Below are 21,214 nucleotides of genomic sequence, written 5' to 3'. Positions count from 1 at the left end.
GAAGGACAAATACTGCACCTCGCCTGCAAACAAGAGGTGTGACTTCAAGTTCTATGCTTACAACTCGGTTAAAATTTATCCCGGCACTGATAGAGCTGTGATCACACCAATGCACATACTAAGCTCAGGTTAGTTGACTGCTATCTGTCCAGATGAATTTCATAGTCTCTGCACAGCCCCACACTGCTGTGGAGCATCAGACAACAGCCTACTGATACATAGGCAACCACATCCCACTGACAGCTGCAGAAGGTCTTAACAGCACTTTTGAAGTCTATGATAGATAGCTGACAGGCAGGGAAAGTAGGCAGGAATGACAGCCCTGGGGGTAAAAGTGATGAACTGACAGCTGGCAGGGCTCAGGGAAAGATGAAAAAATGGTCCCCACGAAGGGAGGAATCCATGAAGGCTGAAAGGTGAGGCCATGGAAAAAGACGGAATGGTTTCATACTTCCAAAAGGATTTATAAGTCCTAGATGAAACTTTTCATGTCACCCACCTACCTACCTACCAACCAGCCATTTCTGACTAGACTCATAGGTCTTTATTCCAGTAATGGCTTTGAACTGGGCAGCCAGAAGAGGGAACAGGAGAATACCCACAACTGCTCTTTGTTCTATACTCCTGCAGGTTCAACTGTTCTGGCGACCCTAGTCCTCCCTTTTCCCGCAGCTCTTGGGTGCCTTCTGTGAGGAGCTCTCACCTTGGGCACAAGGTAATATAAAACTGCCCTGGTCTTTGAACTGTGAGGGGAGGCTATAAAGAGCTTCTGATGCTGGAGGCTGCAGAAGAGAACAAACCTGTATAAAGTAGGGGTGTTTCAATAAGAAGGAAAGTTCCTGTTTAATTCATTTAATTGGTGTAATTGGAGACACCATGCCTCTTTTTACTGTTATGGGAATATGAAATAGTAACATCTCGTTCTCCCTCCCACCTTATAGAAACATATTATCCTTCTCTTCACATGTCCAAGTAGACCTCTTACAGAAGGTTTCTAGTAAGTTTTCTTCCCTAATATCCCAACAAAACTGTAGAAGTTCCAAAACTCACAGTTTAAAAGATTTTGCTTGCAGAGATCAAGCCTTTTAGTTGATTAAATAGACTTTAAGCAACAGTTTAGATTTTGGGTAATACTAATTCAATTTAAGAAAGAGTAATTGCTTCTTGTAATTAACAAAGAGTATTTTTATATAAAATATTTTATTACTGAAAGAGCAATTTCAGTATTATACTGAAAGAGGTAGATTTAGATTAGATATAGGGAAGAACTTTTTTACTGTGAGGGTGGTGAGGCACTGGAACGTGTTGCCCAGAGAAACTGTGGATGCCCCATCCCTGGAAGTGTTTAAGGCCAGGCTGGATGGGGCTTTGAGCAACCTAGCCTAGTGGAAGGTGTCCCTGCCCATGGCAGAGGGGTGGAGCCAGATGATCTTAAAGTCCTTTCCAACCCTAACCATTACATGATTTCTATGCAGTCTGATTTTCTGTTAGAAAGAAGTCTTAGTTCTGCAGCACCTTTTAAACACATGCTTCCAGAACAAAAATATCTGCCACTATAATTAACAGTAGGGTGTTTAACTAAATATTTTTGTCAGACATTCATTTTTAAATGAAAGTTTGTTGCCATATTATGCCATTTTAATATCGGATTGCCCTCAACCAGAGCACCCGCGTATTTAACCAGCTGCTTTAAAAAACTGCCTTCTTTAAGTAAAACAGGTTATGTGTTTTATTACAGCCAAATTTCACCATGAAGTTCATTCTCTTCCATGCCATAACTGGCAAGAAGAAAACTATCAATTCATTTCTAAATTAAACAAAAAGCCAAAAACCAAACCAAAGGACAGCAACTAGGTCATTAAAACTGCAATAAAGATGTTAGCACAGTAATATTAAAAATCGTTTACATATTCATGTGCTTAATATTTAATTAGACAGCTGGAAGCATGCCCCAGTAAGCAGTCAAGTTCACTCACTGCAGCTGGCAAGAACAGGGGAAGAAAAGATCAGCTCCTGTAGGCCCGTGTAGGTAATTGTAGCTTGCAGTTCAACATAAGCTCGGCTGGTGTAACTGTTGGCTTAGGATATTCACATGCACTTTTCAAAGCATGGCAGCGTCTTTCAGATTAGTGAGAAGCTTAGTCAGATGTAAGACGGTATATGGAATGTCTTCTCCCAGAGCTCAACTTTTAAAGCAGAGAGTTATTAGTTAGCCTTGTGAGAAGGGATTTAAAATGTTATCTAGATGTAATGAGGCCACCTGCCCAAGTTTTCAGAAAGCACGAGCCATGTTCAAGACCCATGCTGGAGCTCTTTGCTTTCATTATTCCTTGTTATTTCACTGGTTAATGAATTGTAACCCAGAACAAGGACAGGAATAAAGTAGTATTGCATGGAGAAGATCCCCAATTTCTCTACACAAAACACAACAATCTGAGAGTTTGACAAGATGATGTCAACAGGAGCACGGGGATTATTTTCTTGAAGCAAATTTCCTTTCTAGTGTTTGGGAAGTGGTGCACCAGTGAAACTAGGCTGGTCTAGGATGACATTAAAAACAAAACACTTCAGAAAAACAAGTGGTTTCAGGCAAATGTCAGCTATACCACTTCATTAACTAATTGATTCAAAGCAGAAAACCAGTAACATCCAACTGGTATTAGAACAGTTACAGATTGCCAGTATAAGTCACAGATCAAGAGAAGCTCAGCTGACACTTTAACATATCGACTTTTATGTTTCAGTTGTTTACTACACCAAGAAACTTCCTAAATCCCCTGCAATCTCTCCATGACTTCTCCAGCATCCCAATGAGCAGGTAGGTAGATCATGAAGGAAGCTACTCTCAGAGTCTTCCTCATTTGGATAGGTTTCACTACCCAGGCACAGGTAGCTCTTTGGACTTTTAAATACAGACATTTCAGTGGTTTAGGTACCTGTTCAAAAGACAGCCAAAGCACAAAAAATGTCTGCAAACTACAAGGCACATCATACAACTCAGCACACAGGGAGGGCTTTTACAAATAGGCTGTGTGTGAATACATAGTGACATGCAAGATCAGGTAGGATACATTAACCTGAGAGTATTGATGTGGTAGGGCTTCGGGTACCTCTATAAAGGTGGTCTTCAGATGGCTGTGTAAGCACCACAGACACTGCATTAGAAATGTATTTCAAGGAGAATTTAAAGTAAACCTAAAGAACAAGAACATGCCTGGGGCTGTGGTCAGCATCAGAGAAACAAAGGACAGAACTGCAAAACGTTCACTGCAAGAGAGCAGTAGGTGAACTTGTTTGAAGAGGTGCAATCAGAGCAGCATGAAACATCCCAAGTAACACTGAAGCCATTCTGTATTTTTCTATTTGTACCCCAATCACAAGCTAAGTTCTGTCTTGACTAACACCACACTTTACAAGGGAGCTTATTTACTCAATTTCCTGAAATAAGAAAGATTAATTCAAGCAATAAGCCTAATTCAAAGCTGTGATATCACTCAAGTCAATGAGGCAGTACCTGGGTCATTCCCATGTCTGTACCTTTAGTTAAAGCTAATGGACATTAAACCACATGGGCCAGAACTTGGAGTAAAGATGATAAGAAAATGAAAGTACCACATGTAAAACCCCACTATAAAAAGGTAAACTGCTGTAAGCCACAGTTTGGGCCAAATGATGTATTAGAGCCACTTGCACTGTCCTGAGTTCTGCTTCACCTCATCCACTGCAGACAACCTGTAAGTTTCAGTTCATAGAATCATAGAATCATAGAATAGCTAGGGTTGGAAAGGACGTTAAGATCATCAAGTTCCAACCCACCTGCCATGAGCAGGGACACCTCACACTAGACTATATCACACAAGGCCTCGTCCAACCTGGTCTTGAACACTGCCAGGGATGGAGCATTCACAACCTCCCTGGGCAACCCATTCCAGTGCCCCACCACCATAACAGGAAAGAATTTCCTCCTTATATCCAATCTAAACTTCCCCTGTTGAAGTTTTAACCCGTTACCCCTTGTCCTATCACTACAGTCTCTAATGAAGAGTCCCTCCCAGCATCCCTATAGGCCCCCTTCAGATACTGGAAGGCTGCTATGAGGTCTCCACGCAGCCTTCTCTTCTCCAGGCTGAACAGCCCCAACTTTCTCAGCCTGTCTTCATACGGGAGGTGCTCCAGTCCCCTGATCATCCTCGTGGCCCTCCTCTGGACTTGTTCCAACAGTCCCATGTCCTTTTTTATGTTGAGGACACCAGAACTGCACACAGTACTCCAGGTGAGGTCTCACAAGAGCAAAGTAGAGGGGCAGGATCACCTCCTTTGACCTGCTGGTCATGCTCCTTTTGATGCAGCCCAGGATACGGTTGGCTTTCTGGGCTGTGAGCGCACACTGAAGCTGGCTCATGTTCATTTTCTCATTGACCAGCACCCCCAAGTCCTTCTCTGCAAGGCTGCTCTGAATCTCTTCTCTGCCCAACCTGTAGCTGTGCCTGGGATTGCTCCAACCCAGGTGTAGGACCTTGCACTTGGCATGGTTAAACTTCATGAGGTTGGCATCAGCCCACCTCACAAGCGTGTCAAGGTCCCTCTGGATGGCATTCCTTCCCTCCAGCTTATCAACCAAACCACACAGCTTGGTGTCATTGGCAAACTTGCTGAGGGCGCACTCAATCCCACTGTCCATGTCAGCAACAAAGATGTTGAACAAGACCGGTCCCAACACTGATCCCTGAGGGACACCACTCATTACTGGTCTCCAGCCGGACATTGAGCCATTGACCACAATTCTTTGTGTGCGGCCATGCAGCCAGTTCTTTATCCACCGAGTGGTCCATCCATCAAATTGATGTCTCTCCAATTTAGAGACAAGGATGTCGTGTGGGACAGTGTCAAATGCTTTACACAAGTCCAGGTAGATGACATCAACTGCTCTACCCCTGTCCATCAGTTCTGTAGCCCCATCATAGAAGGCCACCAAGTTGGTCAGGCTGGATTTCCCCTTAGTGAAGCCATGCTGGCTGTCACCAAGCACCTTGTTGTTTTTCATGTGCCTTAGCATGCCTTCCAGGAGAATCTGCTCCAAGATTTTGCCAGGCACAGAGGTGAGACTGACTGGTCTGTAATTGCCTGGGTAATCAATTCTCCCCTTCTTGAAAATAGGGGCTATATTTCCCTTTTTCCAGTCATCAGGAACTTCACCTGACTGCCATGATTTCTCAAATACGATGGCCAGTGGCTTCGCAACTTCATTCACCAGCTCCTTGAGGACCCGCGGATGGATTTCGTCAGGTCCCATGGACTTGTGCATGTTCATATTTTTAAGATGGTCTGGAACCAGATCCTCTCCTACAGTGGGTGCAAGGTCTTCATTCTCACAGTTCCCGTGTCTGCCTTCAAAGACTTGGGTGGTGTGGTCAGAGCATTTGCCAGTGAAGACCAAGGCAAAGAAGTCATTCAGAACCTCAGCCTTCTCCAAATTCAGGGTAGCCAGTTCTTCTGAGAGCTTCCTGAAGGGGCCTACGTTGTCCCTAGTCTGTTTTTTATTTGCTACGTACCTGTACAATTTCTTCCTGTTATCCTTCACATCCCTAGCCAAGTTTAATTCTAACTGGGCCTTGGCTTTCCTAACCTGGTCCCTGGCTTCCCAGACAACATCCCTGTATTCTTCCCAGGCCGCCTGTCCTTGCTTCCACTTTTTATAAGCCTCTTTTTTTCATTTGAATTTTCCTCAGCAGCTCCTTATCCATCCAAGGAGGTCTCATGGCCCTCCTGCTGCACTTCCTTCTAGTTGGGATGCAACACTCCTGAGCTTGGAGCAGGTGATCCCTGAATATCAGTCTTGGCCCCCCCGCCCTCTAGGGCTGCATCCCATGGAACCTTACTAAGCAGGTTCCTGAAGAGGCCAAAGACTGCTCTTTTGGAGTCCAGGGCAGTGAGCTTGCTGCACGCTCTTCTCGCTGTCCTGAGGATCTCATCATTTGGACTCCATTAAAATCAGGAGTAATAAAGCATTTCTAGAGCATGCTTCATCTAATCCTAAAGTAGGTGGATAAAACAGGTCAGATGAATCACATTAGCAGCAGCTTTTTCTCTCCATTGCTTACACAAGTAGCCTACAGGGGCCAGGTTAGGTGTAGACATTCAGAGTTAGGGGAATTAAAGCCCATCTCAGACATCTGCAGAACTACATCCACAGCATTGCTTATTCTCTCATGGGTGAAAGTGGGGCTAATTTCCACTGCAGAAAAAAGTCAAAAGCAGAAGGCTGCCAGCTTTCTGAAGAGCGATCTCAAATCTCAATTCCCAACATGGCAATGGCTTTCTTTTCATTCAAACATTTGAATTAAGACTATGGGTTGAAAGAATCTGAGTAATGATCCCTATTACCAGCACTACATCTAGTGTGGAATCTGACCTTTGGCACGTCATTTAACTTCATTCTTGCTACTACCTGTAAAGCAGGGATAATTACGATTCTGCAAGAACAGTGAGTCTTAATAGATGAACATCTTTAAAGTGTTCTGGGATTCCAGTGCCCCTCATCAAAACAGAGATACTGTTATGAACACTATCATGATTACCATTACAAAGTCAGCATTTATCTGATATTTACCTTTAAACCAGCTGAAATTATTTTACATGTGTGGGGTTTTGTGGGTTTTTTTTTTGATAGTTCTTGTCAGTGGTGTTCACGTGCCTATTTCTCTGGGATTCGTATCTTCTGATATGACGCTTTGCAAGTTTACCAACATATTCCTTTTATTGTTGCTCATTAAAATCAAGTGCTAATGGAAAAAAACCAGCCTTTGCTTTCTGCAAATAGATCTATATATTTACGTAAAAGCCCACACATTGTGACATTAAGTTTAGCAGACAAATAGATTTGAATTTTTGTAATGTAAACAAATCTGCAGCCTTCTGTCAAATTTAATGGACAAATATGAATAATTCCTGTCTAGAAGCCACACTTGATTCACTCTACACAGTAACTTGGGCTAGAAATCAGAATAAAGTATCATTGTCTCCATCTTCTAATTCTGACAACTGCAGCAAGGAAAGCTCAAGGAAAGTGCTCACAAACACTTTAATCTGAAAATGGCTTCCATTTACAGCACAACGTAAAAACACACGCACAAAAATATACAGACATGTAAGTATGTAAATGCATATATACACACATACAATCTCGTTTCAGAGGGAAGGCATGCTTGGACCAGAGGGACATGCAGGTCAGGGCCACTGGAGCCAGGACCTCACTCATCAGTGCCTGTCTGGATTTAGAACACCCTGTACCTCCAGTTCTCTGGCTTTAACACATGCGTAAGTAACCTCCCTCTTCTTTGACATTTATGGTTGAAAACATCTCTGCTCCTTTTAATTATTGCCCCACAGTACCACGCTCTGGGAAAAGCCTTGGGACTGATCCTACACACGCCCCAGCACCTTGTGCAAAGCAAAGAGGGAGCTCCTGTGGCTTGCAGAAACCCTGGGGCACCCCAACGAGGTAGGCTGCTGGCTGCACACTGCCATGTTGAGGGGAAGAAGACAGCAAGGAAAACTTTTGGAGGAGCATGGTGCCAAGGCAGACTCCTGCAACCACACTCATGGCATGAAGGATATGTGTTGCAGTGAAAGCAGCATGCTGACAGCAACTGAGACCAATTTCAGCCCAGTTACAACTGTCAGACACTAACTTCTGCCTCTCCCAAAAAAACTGTGATCACATCACTGCTGTGCTGCCCCTTTCTGTTTGAATGGAGGCCCCCAAGCCCCTGAGTGCTTCCAGCCCTCGTGCAGGGTTGCCTCAGCGAGGGGCAGACAGAGCTCCAGGCAGGTACCTGCTGTGGTGCATTTAGTCTGAAGCACGGTGCCCCGTGTCCGTGGGCACACATGTACCATTTCTGGTAGCATCTGCACTAAATCTCAGCATTAGAGACAAATCCTCAATTCTCTGGCTCAACCATCACTATTTGATTTGATCCCCCCTCGAAGTTACAGAGATTTTGGACTGAAGACATGAGTCTGCACACTAAACACCGATTATGAAAAACAGATGACTCCTCCAGCCCATGTTCCTGGATGAATGGCTTCCAGTGACACACATTTCTGGGGGTTACAGCAAGCACTGGTGTGAGAGGCTGATTCCAGCCAGGTCAGTGCACCTTCCCCTCCTCACTTGTCCACCAGCTCTGTCCCTGCTTGCCTCAGCTTGCATGAACATCGAAGTAAAACTCAAAGTGACAAGCAACACCTGTTTCCACAGCTATTTTCTGCACCCAGCTACATCTAATCCTTGCTTCATTGCCTCCTTTAAAGTTTAATAATGGTTTCAGTGAGCAGTCTGAGTTAAGTTTCTGACTTTTTTACTTAATGCTTCCATGGCTTAAGTGAGACATCTGAAGGAATCCGTGTTTAACTAATCTGCTCAACACAGAAAACCCTGGAAATATGCTTTTTACTCATCATTTTAAACCACAGATGCTAAGCTGCAGTATGGTGTGTATTTTTTCCACTGTAGCAACACAATGGCAGGGTTTTGCTTCCATTGCATGGAATTTTCTCAACAGCTCCTCTACCAGATGGGCTCAGTAAAGAATAAAACAGGATGCATGTCTCAAAATTCATTCTTACAATTCAAGTTTCTGTTCATGGTACCTACCAAAAGGCTCTGTATCATCCTTTTAAACTACTGTCAAATAACTAAAGACCTGACTGCTTTCCTAGATTAGTTGTTTTAACTTATATACATTCAATTTGCAGACAAAGAAACCTCAGAAGGCCTGAGAAAGCACCAGAAACTTTAATTTGCCAGATGACCAACTGAGTGCTGTACTTGGATCAAACACATACTGGAGAAACTGATGGAGGGGGAAAGCCCAAGAATTAAAATCATAGCAGGCTCTCTGACCTTGGCAGAATCCCAAACACAGCAAACCCTGTGCATGGCAGTAAGGAAGCAGTTGCCCAGCCTCTCTGCCTGATCCTCCAAGCTGGGGCTGCTGTCCTCAGCATCACCTGGCCAACCAGACTGAACTCAGATACTGCAGACAGAGCAAACCAAAAATAAAGCAAAGCAAAACAACGTTCCCGACCTCAGAAGCCAAATCACGCATCCACAGGAAAACTGGTCTTTATTTGACCCCTTGCTCTCCCCTTGCCTGCATGCACAATGGCAGCCCGCTGGCAACAGAGGTTACCCTGATGTAGACCCAGTCACACAAGAGTGGCCGGAGCTCAGAAGGGAGGCAGGAAGCTTCAGGGACTGAGCTCACACCCACACCCAGCACTTGCGCACTCAGGCATAGATGTGATCCTTTTTGGGGGAGAGGGGAACTTTACCAGAAAAGAGTGCAACTGCAGCGGGAGTGGAGGCAATGTCAAGTGCACTGCATCTCCCCCCAAGCAACCTCTTGATCTCCTAAATCTCACTGCTAGGAAAGCACATTGTATTTCAGAATTGATTTTCTTTTACTGTAATCTTCAAAACTAAGATGTTGTTGCACCTTTGTCAGCAATGCCAGGATTTTCCACAACTAATCAGACATCTTTTACATGTAAAATTACCTAGGTAACCTACATGTGCTGCATCCTGTGGGTACATTTTCACCTTCTGTAATAGGACATTTTCTTTCTCCTCCTTTCTAAGCTGCACTTTATAAATGGTTTACATAAATGCCTATCTTTGTTTAATTAGCCTGTGCTCTCTGAATGCATTTTGAAAATACTATTAGTTATATAGAGTAGCTAAAAATTACTATAGGGGACAATTGCCATAAATGAGTTACCTATTATTAGCACCAAATATCTTGTCTAACAAGCCAGTACAGTCTTTGAAGTGTCATCCTCAAGCTCAGAAGGTGATCCTTTTCCAAAGGTGGTGGTGGATTTTTTGCTCACCCTTTATATTTCTAAGTACTTCAGATTCCTAAATCATTTGCTGTTTCTCTTGCAACAGAAGTGTCCCAATACTGTAATGAGATGAGTCCAGTTGCACTGCACAGCACACCTACATTTGACTCAACAGCTGCCTTACTCACTTTAAAGCATGATGAAGCTTGAGCTGTGTTCTCTATTTTCAAATGACATACAGTGATGGTGCAATTATCTGGCTTAACTGGGACATGCATTTATTTATGAGCAAACAGTACTGTAACTGTGTGTGTCCTAAGGCACAGGCTCTAGGCAAGAACCTCTTTCTCTGGTAACAAGGTCACAACCAAAATGCATTTCATTTGCTCTAACAGCATCCTTCTGGCTTACAAGTGATTTTTTTCTTGACTTTGTCCCTCTTGTATGTGCTTCTGAAAAGGCTTTGACCACCACTGCTTACCTATACTGCTCCATCAAACATTTACTAATACGTCTCACTGACGATGTAGAAATCACACAGGAGATGTTACAGCTTGCCAGTTTTAGCGTGTTCCTGTGGAAGAAGTCTTCATCTATTAGACTTATTTTCCCGCAACAGGATGCACTGAAAAATCACAGATGTAAGAAAATAGCAGCTTCTACAATGTTCTGTAGCTGCTCCCTCCATTCTGCAGCACACACAGACAAGTTTGAATCACATTTCCCACATTGTTTAGCACTGAAAAACAAACGAAGAGCAGTCTGAGGCTTTACGCCATTGCTAATAATTGATACTTTAATGAAAAGAGAAGTTGAAGTTTTACTTCAGAGAATTAGTTTTCTCTGGGTGACTTTGATATGTTTTTCTTTGTTTGAAGCTTCCATCTCAGATCTGCAAAGCGCTTGCATAATCATAAGCTTGCCTTTTTTTGCCAATTATAGAAGTAGGTTTAATAAGAGATATTCCCTCTCTCCTCCAACACTGCTTCATTTATATCATTTGACCATGACCACTACAACAGCACTTCAATAGCATGCTTCATGGAAATACATTGGTTTCCATAAAGACAACACAATCCCTCATGCTCTGTAGCGAAATACATGAGACACTTGCCTAAGATGTGGAGAATCCAGATTTAAAACAAACTCAGTGTGATTTTAAGAACAGTTTTTCATTCCAAGTCATCCAGAATCTGGCAAAGTAGGATTCTAAGCCTTCATATCCTGAACCAACACAGGGAAAGCATGCATCTGATCCATTCCAATCGTACTACAATGGAGAGTATCAAAGTGGGTAATTTCATTAAAGAAGAGCTGGAAAAGCTTTATTCTCATTCAGTTTCAGACTCAAATCCTCAACTCTACATCTATGAAACAGAGCCCTCAATCTCAAGCCCAGCGTAGCAATCCTCTTTGCTGGACCATTACCCCCCAAACTTCATGGCACTTCAGAGTATCAGCTCCATCTGCCACATGCATCTTTTGGCTGGGAGTTTTCCTCTACTTTTGTTTCATCCTTTCTTCTTCAGAACTCAGCTTTGCTAACATTGCACCTAGACAGAAAGAAACAGACTATTTCACAGACTTTTCACTCTCCTCACCTTCCCCTGCTCTACACTAGCTGCAAGTGTAAAAAACCCAAGTGTTGGCTTTCTCTAACTGGTTTTGAAAGGTAATACAGCAAATACACAGTCAATGGACAATTTTTTCTTCTCACATCCTTACTTGAGCCACATTAGTCTCTAGCAGGAGGCAGCAATGATTTCTAAAGGACAGAGACCCAGCAGTGCTATGCAGTCCAAAGCATGAAACTAAACCCATATTCCCCTGGGTGGCATGAAGAAGCTCTCCAGCCGCTGGTCAACTAGTAATCTGCAACTGTAAATATTACCTTAAAGAGAAGAAACTCTAAACACTTATTTTAATCCTTGTAATCTCATAAGCAAACACAGCAGCACATCAATATGAAGAAACTTCAACATTTGTTTTGAACTTTGATTTTTCATCTGTCCTATTGGCTCCTGTGTGTGTTTTAACAAACCTTTATGAAGCTTTGTGTAGGAATGGCAGGGAGCAACTTCTGCTTTCTGCCTGTTCTCACACAAAATCCCAATGGGAGAGTAAAAGGCTCATTGCTTTCTTCAGATGAAAAGTGCTTCTAATAACACAGCATCACCTTTAGTGTCAGTGTTTGTCTCCCCATAAGCACCATATCTTCTCCACCTTTAGTTGATTAACATAAAGCTTATGAGGATGGGGTCTGAGCTCATGCTATGTGTTGTCAGCTTCTCCTAGCAGCAGATGTTGTGAGGTACTACCCTCCTTCCTTTGTAAAAAGACGGAGGCATGACTCACCCCATCCAGCTTTGTACTCCTGATTCTGGCAGGAATCAACTAAATTCCCAGGAGAAGAGGGTCATGAGTCCAGCCCAACTCATGCTAGAATAAGTAGAAAATAAATTTTCCCCTTCAAAGGCAGTGATGACCTTTAAGGACTAAAATGCATCATAGGAAGAAGCCCCCATATCCCGTATCTACCTTACAAATAGCAGAAACAGCAAGATCAACAATCTGACCTGTTTGGACTTGCTGCACAAAAAAAGGCAAGAGGGAAGCAGGACATCCATAACATCATGTAGTTGAAGTTAAGATACAGAGATAATCAGCATCTCTGGAAGACACCACAATAGCAAAATCAAGCATCCAACCCTAAGAAGCTGGCAATGCAATAAGGAGCAGTGGGCAGCAGTCGTTTTCCATGAAAGTTCAGCTAAGTCCTTCAAATCTTTTTAGACTTTACATTAAGGCTTAAAAGAGGCAGGCAGGACTGAGAATAACTTGTTATAATGGATGCCCATAGGTGGACTTCAATATTATCATAAATTCTGTTCTTTTAAGAAACCATCTGTACTCGTGTACTCACTTTAAAGACATCAATTTCCATGTGTTTTCATAAGTAGCTCCGGTTCTGAAAAGTGGGTGTGGATCCTCATCAAACAACAGCAGCTAATTCGTGTTTGTATTATTGCAAGGATTGTTAAAAAAAAGGGGATGAGGGGATAAACATGCATAAGAGATGAGAGAGACAACAGAAAAATGCAAAAACAGGTTACCATGCCTAGAAGGCAAAGGAGCAGAGAGGAAATCTCTTGGTTTCACAAATCAATTCTCCTGCAGTAGATCTCAGGTAGCCAAACACAGCCTTTGACACCAGTGAGGCTGTTGTTCTGTAGGATGTACAGTTGGATCAGGGAAAAGGCGGGAACACTTCATAATTCCACAGACAGCCCTATGTTTCAGGCACCAAATACACACCCCACAGTTTACACTGATTTTAATGTTACTGGAAATTACCTCCTAACATAAACACCAGAGCTCCTCTAATCCAATGAATATCCCAGGATAAATCTCCTTTCATGTTTGTATCTGGGATAAGATTATACTGCCAGGCATCAGAATATTCTCCCCTTAAAATCTGTCCAAACCTAACTCCACCATCAATAACAAAGAGTCTCTATCTTCCTCTTCAGCAGAAATATTACAACATAGCCACTGTGAGACTAGTAGGTGCTTATCTTTATTCCCAGCAATGGTATTCTCACATTACACCCTTAGAAGTATTTCCCTCCTTCTCTTCAAATGTCTCTGTGCTAAACAACTAAAATATGTGGCAACTGCAGTGTCAGTTGTCACAGGGAAAAATATGTCAGCAAAAATATTTGATTCAATCTGCTGTTTAAGGAAGCCACATTTCCTCAGGGTGTATGCTTTGTGTGGATAAATAACAACTGTCCAAAAATAAAGGCTCTAAAATCAATTTTAAATACCAAAGGGCAGATTTCAGACAACTACCTTCAGCAAAAGGAAAATGCAAAACTAGATCCTTTTCCTCCTTTTTTAATTTAGTGCAAGTTTGTGTCAGGAAAAACACACAGCATTTAGCTTCTTGGTCACAAACCAAAGGGTAAAACTCTTAAGAGACGAATGATGCAAAGGGTATTTATGGATATACAGGAATCATAACTTGCACCCCTCTGGGCACATGCATTTTCTCTGATAAGATGCATCGTATGGAATGTTCACATTTGCAATGTGAACAATGAGACTTGCCAATTCCTGTGTGCAACCAAAAGCTTCTGTCTTAGCAATGTATTTTTATCAAGTTTTGTATCAATTTGCCTGTATCCACCTATGGACAAATGAGAGGCACATAGCCAGCTGGTTCCCTGGTGGAGGAAAACCAAAAAGGAAGCACTGAGCAAGCAGAGACTAGGCAGGCCTGGAGCACCATTTGTCTACTGAAGATGGACTGGCCACTTTAAGCTTTTGTTCACACATTTCTGGCTATTTATTAAGCACCTGAAGGATAGTTTAAACATGACAACGCAATTGGTGAGTTCAGCAATGCAGGTTATAAGAGGCTGAGATACTGATTTTGGTTTGCCAAAATACCACCCTTGGGTTTTCTCCATTTTAAACTTGTTTTCTCCTTTCTGTGTTAGCACCTTTTGACAACAGTTACACTCCAATTCTTTTTCTCTCTTGTCAGAAAAGACTAAGTGCACCATTTGGTGTGTTTTTCACTAGCTGCTCCATCTAACCTGGGAGGTCAAAATCACCGACTTGGAACAACAATTTGTTCCACTTATCTGTAACGCTGCAACCCCATTACCCCTCTCCACAAAAACTGCTCTCTTGTAGCAACCAGAATACTCCTTTGGCAACTTTCCTGATGCTTCCTGCTCATCAATATGATCATATTTCTTGTAGAAAAGAACTGCAATCTTTTCATGCTGTTTTTAAAGAGCAATTCATGACACAACTAAATCCCTTCAAGTGCTTCTCCTACAGCTTCCTAAAGCTGCTTGTCTATTTAGACTGCAGAAGTTGCACTTCTTAAAATCAGTTTATTTAAAAGGCCCCCTTCTTAGGAATTTTCAGCAGGAGACAGTCCTGTCTGCAGCACCAGCCTTTTGTTCCTTAAATCATCTTGCTATTTCTTTGGGGGAGAGAGAAGGAAAAGACACCTGCATTTATGTTTTAATATCATGTCCACCTTCACAAAATTATCATGCTCACCCTTTATACTGTTCTTCAATAAATGTGCCACCTACCCAGGAGGTAGCTGAACTCTCGGCTGTGATGCTGTGAATGCTGCAGCTAAAGTCAGAGCACACATCCGATGGGCACCTGCCCCAAGGATTCAATTTGCAGGATCTCATTAAACCCAGAATTCTTCACTAATTTGGGGTATTCAGTTTTTCAAAGAATCGCAGAACTGAATCAGGTTGGAAGGGACCTCAAGGATCATCTGCCTGGATCCTTCAACCCGTCTTGGCAAAAGCACAGTCTAGACAAGGTGGTCCAGCTTGAAAGTATATAGAAGGCACCAAAATTCCTAGGTGCTGAACCAGTTCTGCAGATAAACTCTATCATGAAATGTTTATAGTTAAGGTAAACTCAATGCCTGCATTTGCTCAAAGACACAGGGGATCACCTACTCCCAGGAGGTACCACCTGACTACTGCTTTGGGGACCAGCAGATGAGAGGTGCCACATGTACCACTGTTCATTTTGAACTTTGCTTTCTATTCACCAGCAGGTTCCTTTTCCACTGCTCATAGCCAGCTTACTTTGAGAGACTCATTTTCCTTCCTGTAGCATTCTCAGTTTTGCTCAGTGGACGGGGGAATAGAAGATGCGGTTAAAAATACTGCGATGCTATGGTGGGCGGTGTAGCAGAAATAGACAGACACTAGCTCACTGCGAAGAATACCAAGTAATATCCCAGAAAGATAAAAGCATGGCAACAAAAGAAAATGCATTTGTGTTCTGCTGCTAGAGAGCTAAATCTGAAGATACCAAATGAGGGGTACTGCTTGTGGCCAACTGTACAACCATCCTGTTTTGCTTCATGTGCAAAGTCATCTGACAACAGAGTGGTCAGCAGGGGCTCATGAAAGTGTGGCTGATGAGCAATCTTACCTCCAATTATAAACAAAATGTACATGAGCTTTGGGGTTTTATGAAGATGGAACAGGAAATTAGTAAGAAAATGAACCCAACTGGTATCACATAGAAACCAGGAGCCTATATAAATTCAGAAGGGCCTTAACTCCTTTAACCCTCACTTTAAAAGCAATTGAAGTTTTTTCAGGAGATATTAGGCTCTTCTCAAGAGGAAGATAAACCAAGCTTGGCTGATACAAGGAAGTATGAGATTATTTGATGGATTTATCCACTGTTTTTTCTGAGGGTTAAGTCTCTGTTCATCCAGCCAGTAAGTGCAGGACTAGTATTTCATCCCAAAGGGCTTTACAAATCAGTGTTTCACAAACAGCACACCAAGGTCACTTAATAGCCCTTAAGTGAGACACTCCTGCAGGGAGATCCAGCAACTGCTTAACACTTCACAAAAATACCCCAGCACTGTTTCACCAGGGAAGTGAAGAAAGCCATATCAAACTGAAACCAATGGGGAACTCAGGCAGCCAGGCTGTGGTGACACCCCCTGGCACTGGGCCGGGGTGCCACAGCCCCCACCATCCGTACGGGCAGTCCTGTGCTTCTTTAAGGCCCAGTGTGAAGGTAGAAAGGAAAATGTAGGACAGCACATACCAAAATGACATGCAGGGGTTTCCATGAGCAGGCACCAGTGGGATCACTGCTTCTCAAGATACTTGGCTACTCAAGCCCTGTAGCTGCACTGGAAGATGGAAACAGCCACACTTCTGCAGCATGCACATGAGCACCAGCTTCACGTCAAAGTCAAAATGAGAGGGAAGTGCAAGCTTATGTTTTATGCACATGGAAAAATGGCACCTGTAAAGAGCATGGGGCCACTAAGGACATGGGGCCAGTAATCCAGAGAAGAGTGCCATCTACTGCTCCATCAACTTTGCTTCCAGGAGTCTGTGAGACTGAGACTTACACCCCACTGCTCTAAGAGACCCTTTTTCTCCTTCATCTTGCAAGCTATGTTTTGATCCCATCAAAATGTAATGTAGCCACAGGCATGAGAATAATCATACCATAAAAGAAGCACCAATATGCAGATACAACCTTAACAAAACACCATGGAAATGCCTAATAAAATAAATGCCATTCAAACACTGCTATACAGAAACCACAGCCCTACCAGTTAAGATTTAAAAGAAAATGTCTACAAGTCTGCACATCAAATGTTAATACTATTTTCAAATCAAGTCTAAGAGAGGAGGACAAGTAATTTAATAAGCCTAATGGGTGTGTAATCAGCATTTGACCATTCTTGCCATAAAAGTAGGTGTCTTCCTGCCCCAAGATGCCTAGGAAAGTCACTGAAAGACAGCTAAGGCTTTTAAAACAAAATTTTTAAAATACCTATTTTCTTCTTTGTAGATTTATTGAGAGTTTCACGCTATTAAGAATAAGACCCAACCAACTGGGTGAAATACAAATAGCTCTGTGGGCATAGTAAATGGCACAGTAAGTTTGGGGCCCATTTGCAGCTTAATTTACTGCCAACAATCAGCTATGTCAAGATTTCAAGCATCTCCTGACAGCCCTATGACAACAGCAGTTACACAGCATTATCTGGTCTTCCAGTAAAATCTTTTCCCTCAGACAGCATCATACTGCATTTCACAACAAAAGTAGACATGATCAGCCTGTATCTCCTCAGCCCTTAAGGCTGGAATCAGGACATCTGGGCGGGTGGGGGGATGCCTTGTACCTGCTTTTACTGCTTTTGACACCACCTAATTCCACATAGAACCAATCACCAAGTCACAAGATAAGGGAAATTGCCAACGCATTAAATGCTTTAACAAAAGGTAGAAATAATGTTAATATTTAATCTGAAGTTAGAATGTTTCATTTGAAAATATTTGCTAGAGAATGCTCATTGTATATACATTATATATACAGAGAGGATAGATCCTCTCCTCTAGTTACACACTTGATCAAATAATCTCTTTTTCTGAATCAAAAAGGAAAAGGTATTTTTAAGATACATTATAATAATGATATATAGACAAACATATCATGAGGTGATCACTAATGCTGTTACAACCTTGTCACCATTTTACCTGGACAATTTTATAACATGAGTTACAAGAACTGAACATACTAAACACAATAAATAAAAAAGTGAAGTGAAACCCACCCCCCCCCCCCCCATAACTACTGACCAGAATTTTTTCAAGTCCAGTAATGTTTTATTGCAGATAAAATAATCACCCCTCAGAGTGAGGGCAGAAATTCGGTTTCATGTCTTAAAAAAATCTGTTATGGTTTTAAGAAACCTCAATACTTGCAAAAGGATGGAGTTATAGTGAGGGTGGGACTGAACGAGCAGAGGGGGCAGAGGCAAAACTGAGCAGAACCAATATCAAATAAAAGGTGCTAATTTTATATCCTAACAATCGCAGTCGCTCAAATGTTTGCAAACAACAAACCAACCCCAACAAACTTAACCATATTGTTATTTTAAATGTAACTCATACAGAATTCTGCAGCTACAAGATTATGAAAAAGAGACGTATACTCTGCAGCAGCATAAAAGATAATCCTATATACAATCCCAACATCAAATTTCTCTTCTCAATCACAATCAGTATTCTACCTCAAATGAGCATCTGCCAGATTCTCCAGAACCAAAAATAGCAAAGACCCCTTTTAAACAGAACAGTTTCTGGTTTATATTTATAACTAGGCTGTACTCGCTGCTTCTGGCTGCACAGCAATGAAATCTGTGCAAGATATAATCAATTACCCAGCTTTGCACTTCATCATGCGGTTAGCTACCGTTACCTGCATCCTATCCCTCAAGCACTTCTCCCCATGCATAGGGTAGAGATTTTAAAACACAAGAAATATTTGCACATGAAGGACTAACTGAAGAGCTGACTGACATTACACAGCAAAATCCTTGTGAGAACAAAAACCAAGCACACTGATGTATAAAACAGAGAGCCTACCTGAATTCTTCAAATGCATACATGGCCTAGTAACTACACAAATGCTCTGAAATTAAAAATAATCTTCTTAACGTGCAGGAGGACCATTTAGTTTGTCAAGCTGCAGCAAAATGCATAATGACGAGACAGTATATTTGAAATATTCTGAAGAGAAAGGGTATGCAGATACTGGCCTGCAGCCTACAGCTCAGCCAGCTGCTGACAAGCAGCAGCTAACAGGAAAAGGCGATAGAGTACCATGTGATCATTCCTGCAAGTCTGATTAATGCAGTATACTCCAAGAATACAGGCTGATATCTTTATTATTCAAGCCAAATAAGTCAAATACTGTTCATGACAGGCCCCACGGCCAAATTATCATTCACATGCTAAATTAAAATCAGTAAATGCAAGCAGAGGATGCTAAAAAACTAAGTATATATTGTAACCAAAGAGATTAATTAGGCCCATTCAAGCTGATTTTCTTACCTTGCAGTGATATTTTAGTCTGTGTTTTTATTCATATGAACCATCACTGATGGAACAAAAGACTGCAGCCACAAACCTCCCCTTCCATGAATGCCAGAACATTTTAAGTAGTTTATCTGCTAGAAATCATTTCCTCTGTAGTCTATACCCAACCACTTTAACTCCTTCAGCCCTGAACTCGTTGCCATAAATCCTGCTTGCAGTGCCATGCAGGCTTTTTAGGGTTTACAGGGTTAACACCACAAAATCGCAGCGGTGCAACTGAATGAAGTGGGATAAGAGCCAAAGGAGTCATAGCTGCGAAATCAAGGAAGGGAGACAGCAATGAGGAAAGTTGAGAATTTCGTGGCATTGCAGTGTGCAAGTGAAGATGCTTCAGCTGCCTAGCAACAGCACACGCAATCTCCATGGCAACAGCACAGTGAGCCCTGGGGTCAGAGCATCACTGCTGCACACACACCCAGGGCTGATAAACCAGAGCCAATCTCCCCCAGGCCAGGCACACCACCCCTGTGCCAGGCACCCTGCACCAGCAGGACCAGCTTCAGTGACAGCAAGGAGAATTGGAAGCAACAAGGCACCCTGGACTCAAGGGTGAAGTCTGCACCTACTCTATGTAGGGCAGGCCCACTGAAGTGGAGTATGGGAGCAGATGGGCATGTTCCTGGAATAGCTCAGCAATGGACAATGCATCTGCTCCTCCGAAATAATGTGGCCTGTTGCACACCCTGGTTGAATAAACACAGCTCACAGTGCAGGGGAGCAGACCCCGAAACTCCAGGAGCCAGAGCTCACCATCCCCACAGCAAGATCCTTGGAAATTTTGGATGTAAAAGACTCACAGGCTGGACAAATGCCACTACCCATTCGTTTAGGGACTGCATAGGTCTTATTCATGGGAGAGACTGGGAAGACTTTGCCAAGGCTGCCAAGAGCCACAGCTGAACTCTGAGGTGGTGCTCAGGAGGGACAGAAGGAGGCTTTACCATGTGCACCCACTAGCTTAGCCTCAGCATCTTTGCCACAACAGTGGGCAGCCACCTAAGGATGCCAGCATAGTGCAGGCAGAAATGGAACAGGTTCTGCCACTTGGCTGCTGGATAGAGAGCAGATTAAGGGACAGGACTGCTGGAAATGACAGAGATTCAAATCCTGGGAAATCAACCCCTCACCTGGGTAGGAGAGATAATGGGGCAGTGGGAGAACACACATCCTCTAGATCTGCTCCCAACCTTGACTTGCCTCTTTTACTGCTAGGGCTGATTTCCAGTATAAGGAAATGGTTTCTCATATGGAGGATTTTGGCTGGAGTCTGAAACATTCTGACCCAACTACAGTGCCTGAGGTTCACCCTGCTTTAGGGCAGTGGCTGCCCCACTGAGCTATGGGATTCAGAGACTAGAAAAGCCAGCCACATCTCCTGGACACAGTGATCTGTGAGAGGCAGAAAGGGCTGGAGTAAAAGGGAAAGGCATTCATGGAAAAAAAAATGCACCAGCACTGGAAACAAAGAAAATCCGCATTTATGTGGGACATGATGGTTTTAATGTAGAAGTGACCTTGGGTTTTGTTTTATTTCCTTTTAAACAAATGTGATAGTGTTAAGTGACAATAAAGGCACGCTGCAGGAACACCAAAACACATGCAGTCACACCATCTGACAGAAATTAATTATTCCATAAGCATCCAGGAAAAGGACTGTGAGGTAGGTGCTTCTTGCTACAGGCTAATGAAAGATTACAGCTAGCAGAGAGGAGAAAAATACAACTGGCAAGAAAAGTCACCTTCCATGTTTAGGCCGAATTTCACCAGAAGTATGCTTACTGTATACAGTACCCAAGCAGCTGGACATGGGTGAAGTGGCCCCTGTCAAGCAAGTGTTCTGCTACTGACTTTGTAGGAAACAGGGTTTTACCTTCAAAGTCAGAGCTAGCCAAGAT

At 42.7% G+C, this 21,214-nt stretch overlaps 1 protein-coding gene across 1 annotated transcript in view; it reads right to left on the bottom strand.

Annotated features, from left to right (window-relative positions):
* The window catches only part of EVL (Enah/Vasp-like), a 127,472-nt gene extending 108,449 nt beyond the window's left edge, over positions 1 to 19,023 (bottom strand). Inside the window, exons 1-2 of the mRNA XM_062627975.1 lie at positions 18,807 to 19,023; positions 14,926 to 15,036 (exon numbers count right to left, since the gene is read on the bottom strand). Of these exons, the coding sequence (XP_062483959.1) occupies positions 14,926 to 15,036; positions 18,807 to 18,829 (134 nt within the window). The 5' untranslated portion in view covers positions 18,830 to 19,023. The remainder of the gene's footprint in view (positions 1 to 14,925; positions 15,037 to 18,806) is intronic.
* Between the last annotated feature and the right edge of the window lie 2,191 nt (positions 19,024 to 21,214).

This window comes from Pezoporus occidentalis, unplaced genomic scaffold (genome assembly GCF_034315485.1).
Source record: "Pezoporus occidentalis ecotype Australia unplaced genomic scaffold, CSIRO_AGI_Poc_V1 ctg31, whole genome shotgun sequence".
Taxonomy (NCBI): Eukaryota; Metazoa; Chordata; class Aves; order Psittaciformes; family Psittacidae; genus Pezoporus; species Pezoporus occidentalis.
The sequence above is the reverse complement of the archived record's forward strand: the minus strand, read 5'-3'. Positions and strand labels throughout refer to the sequence as shown.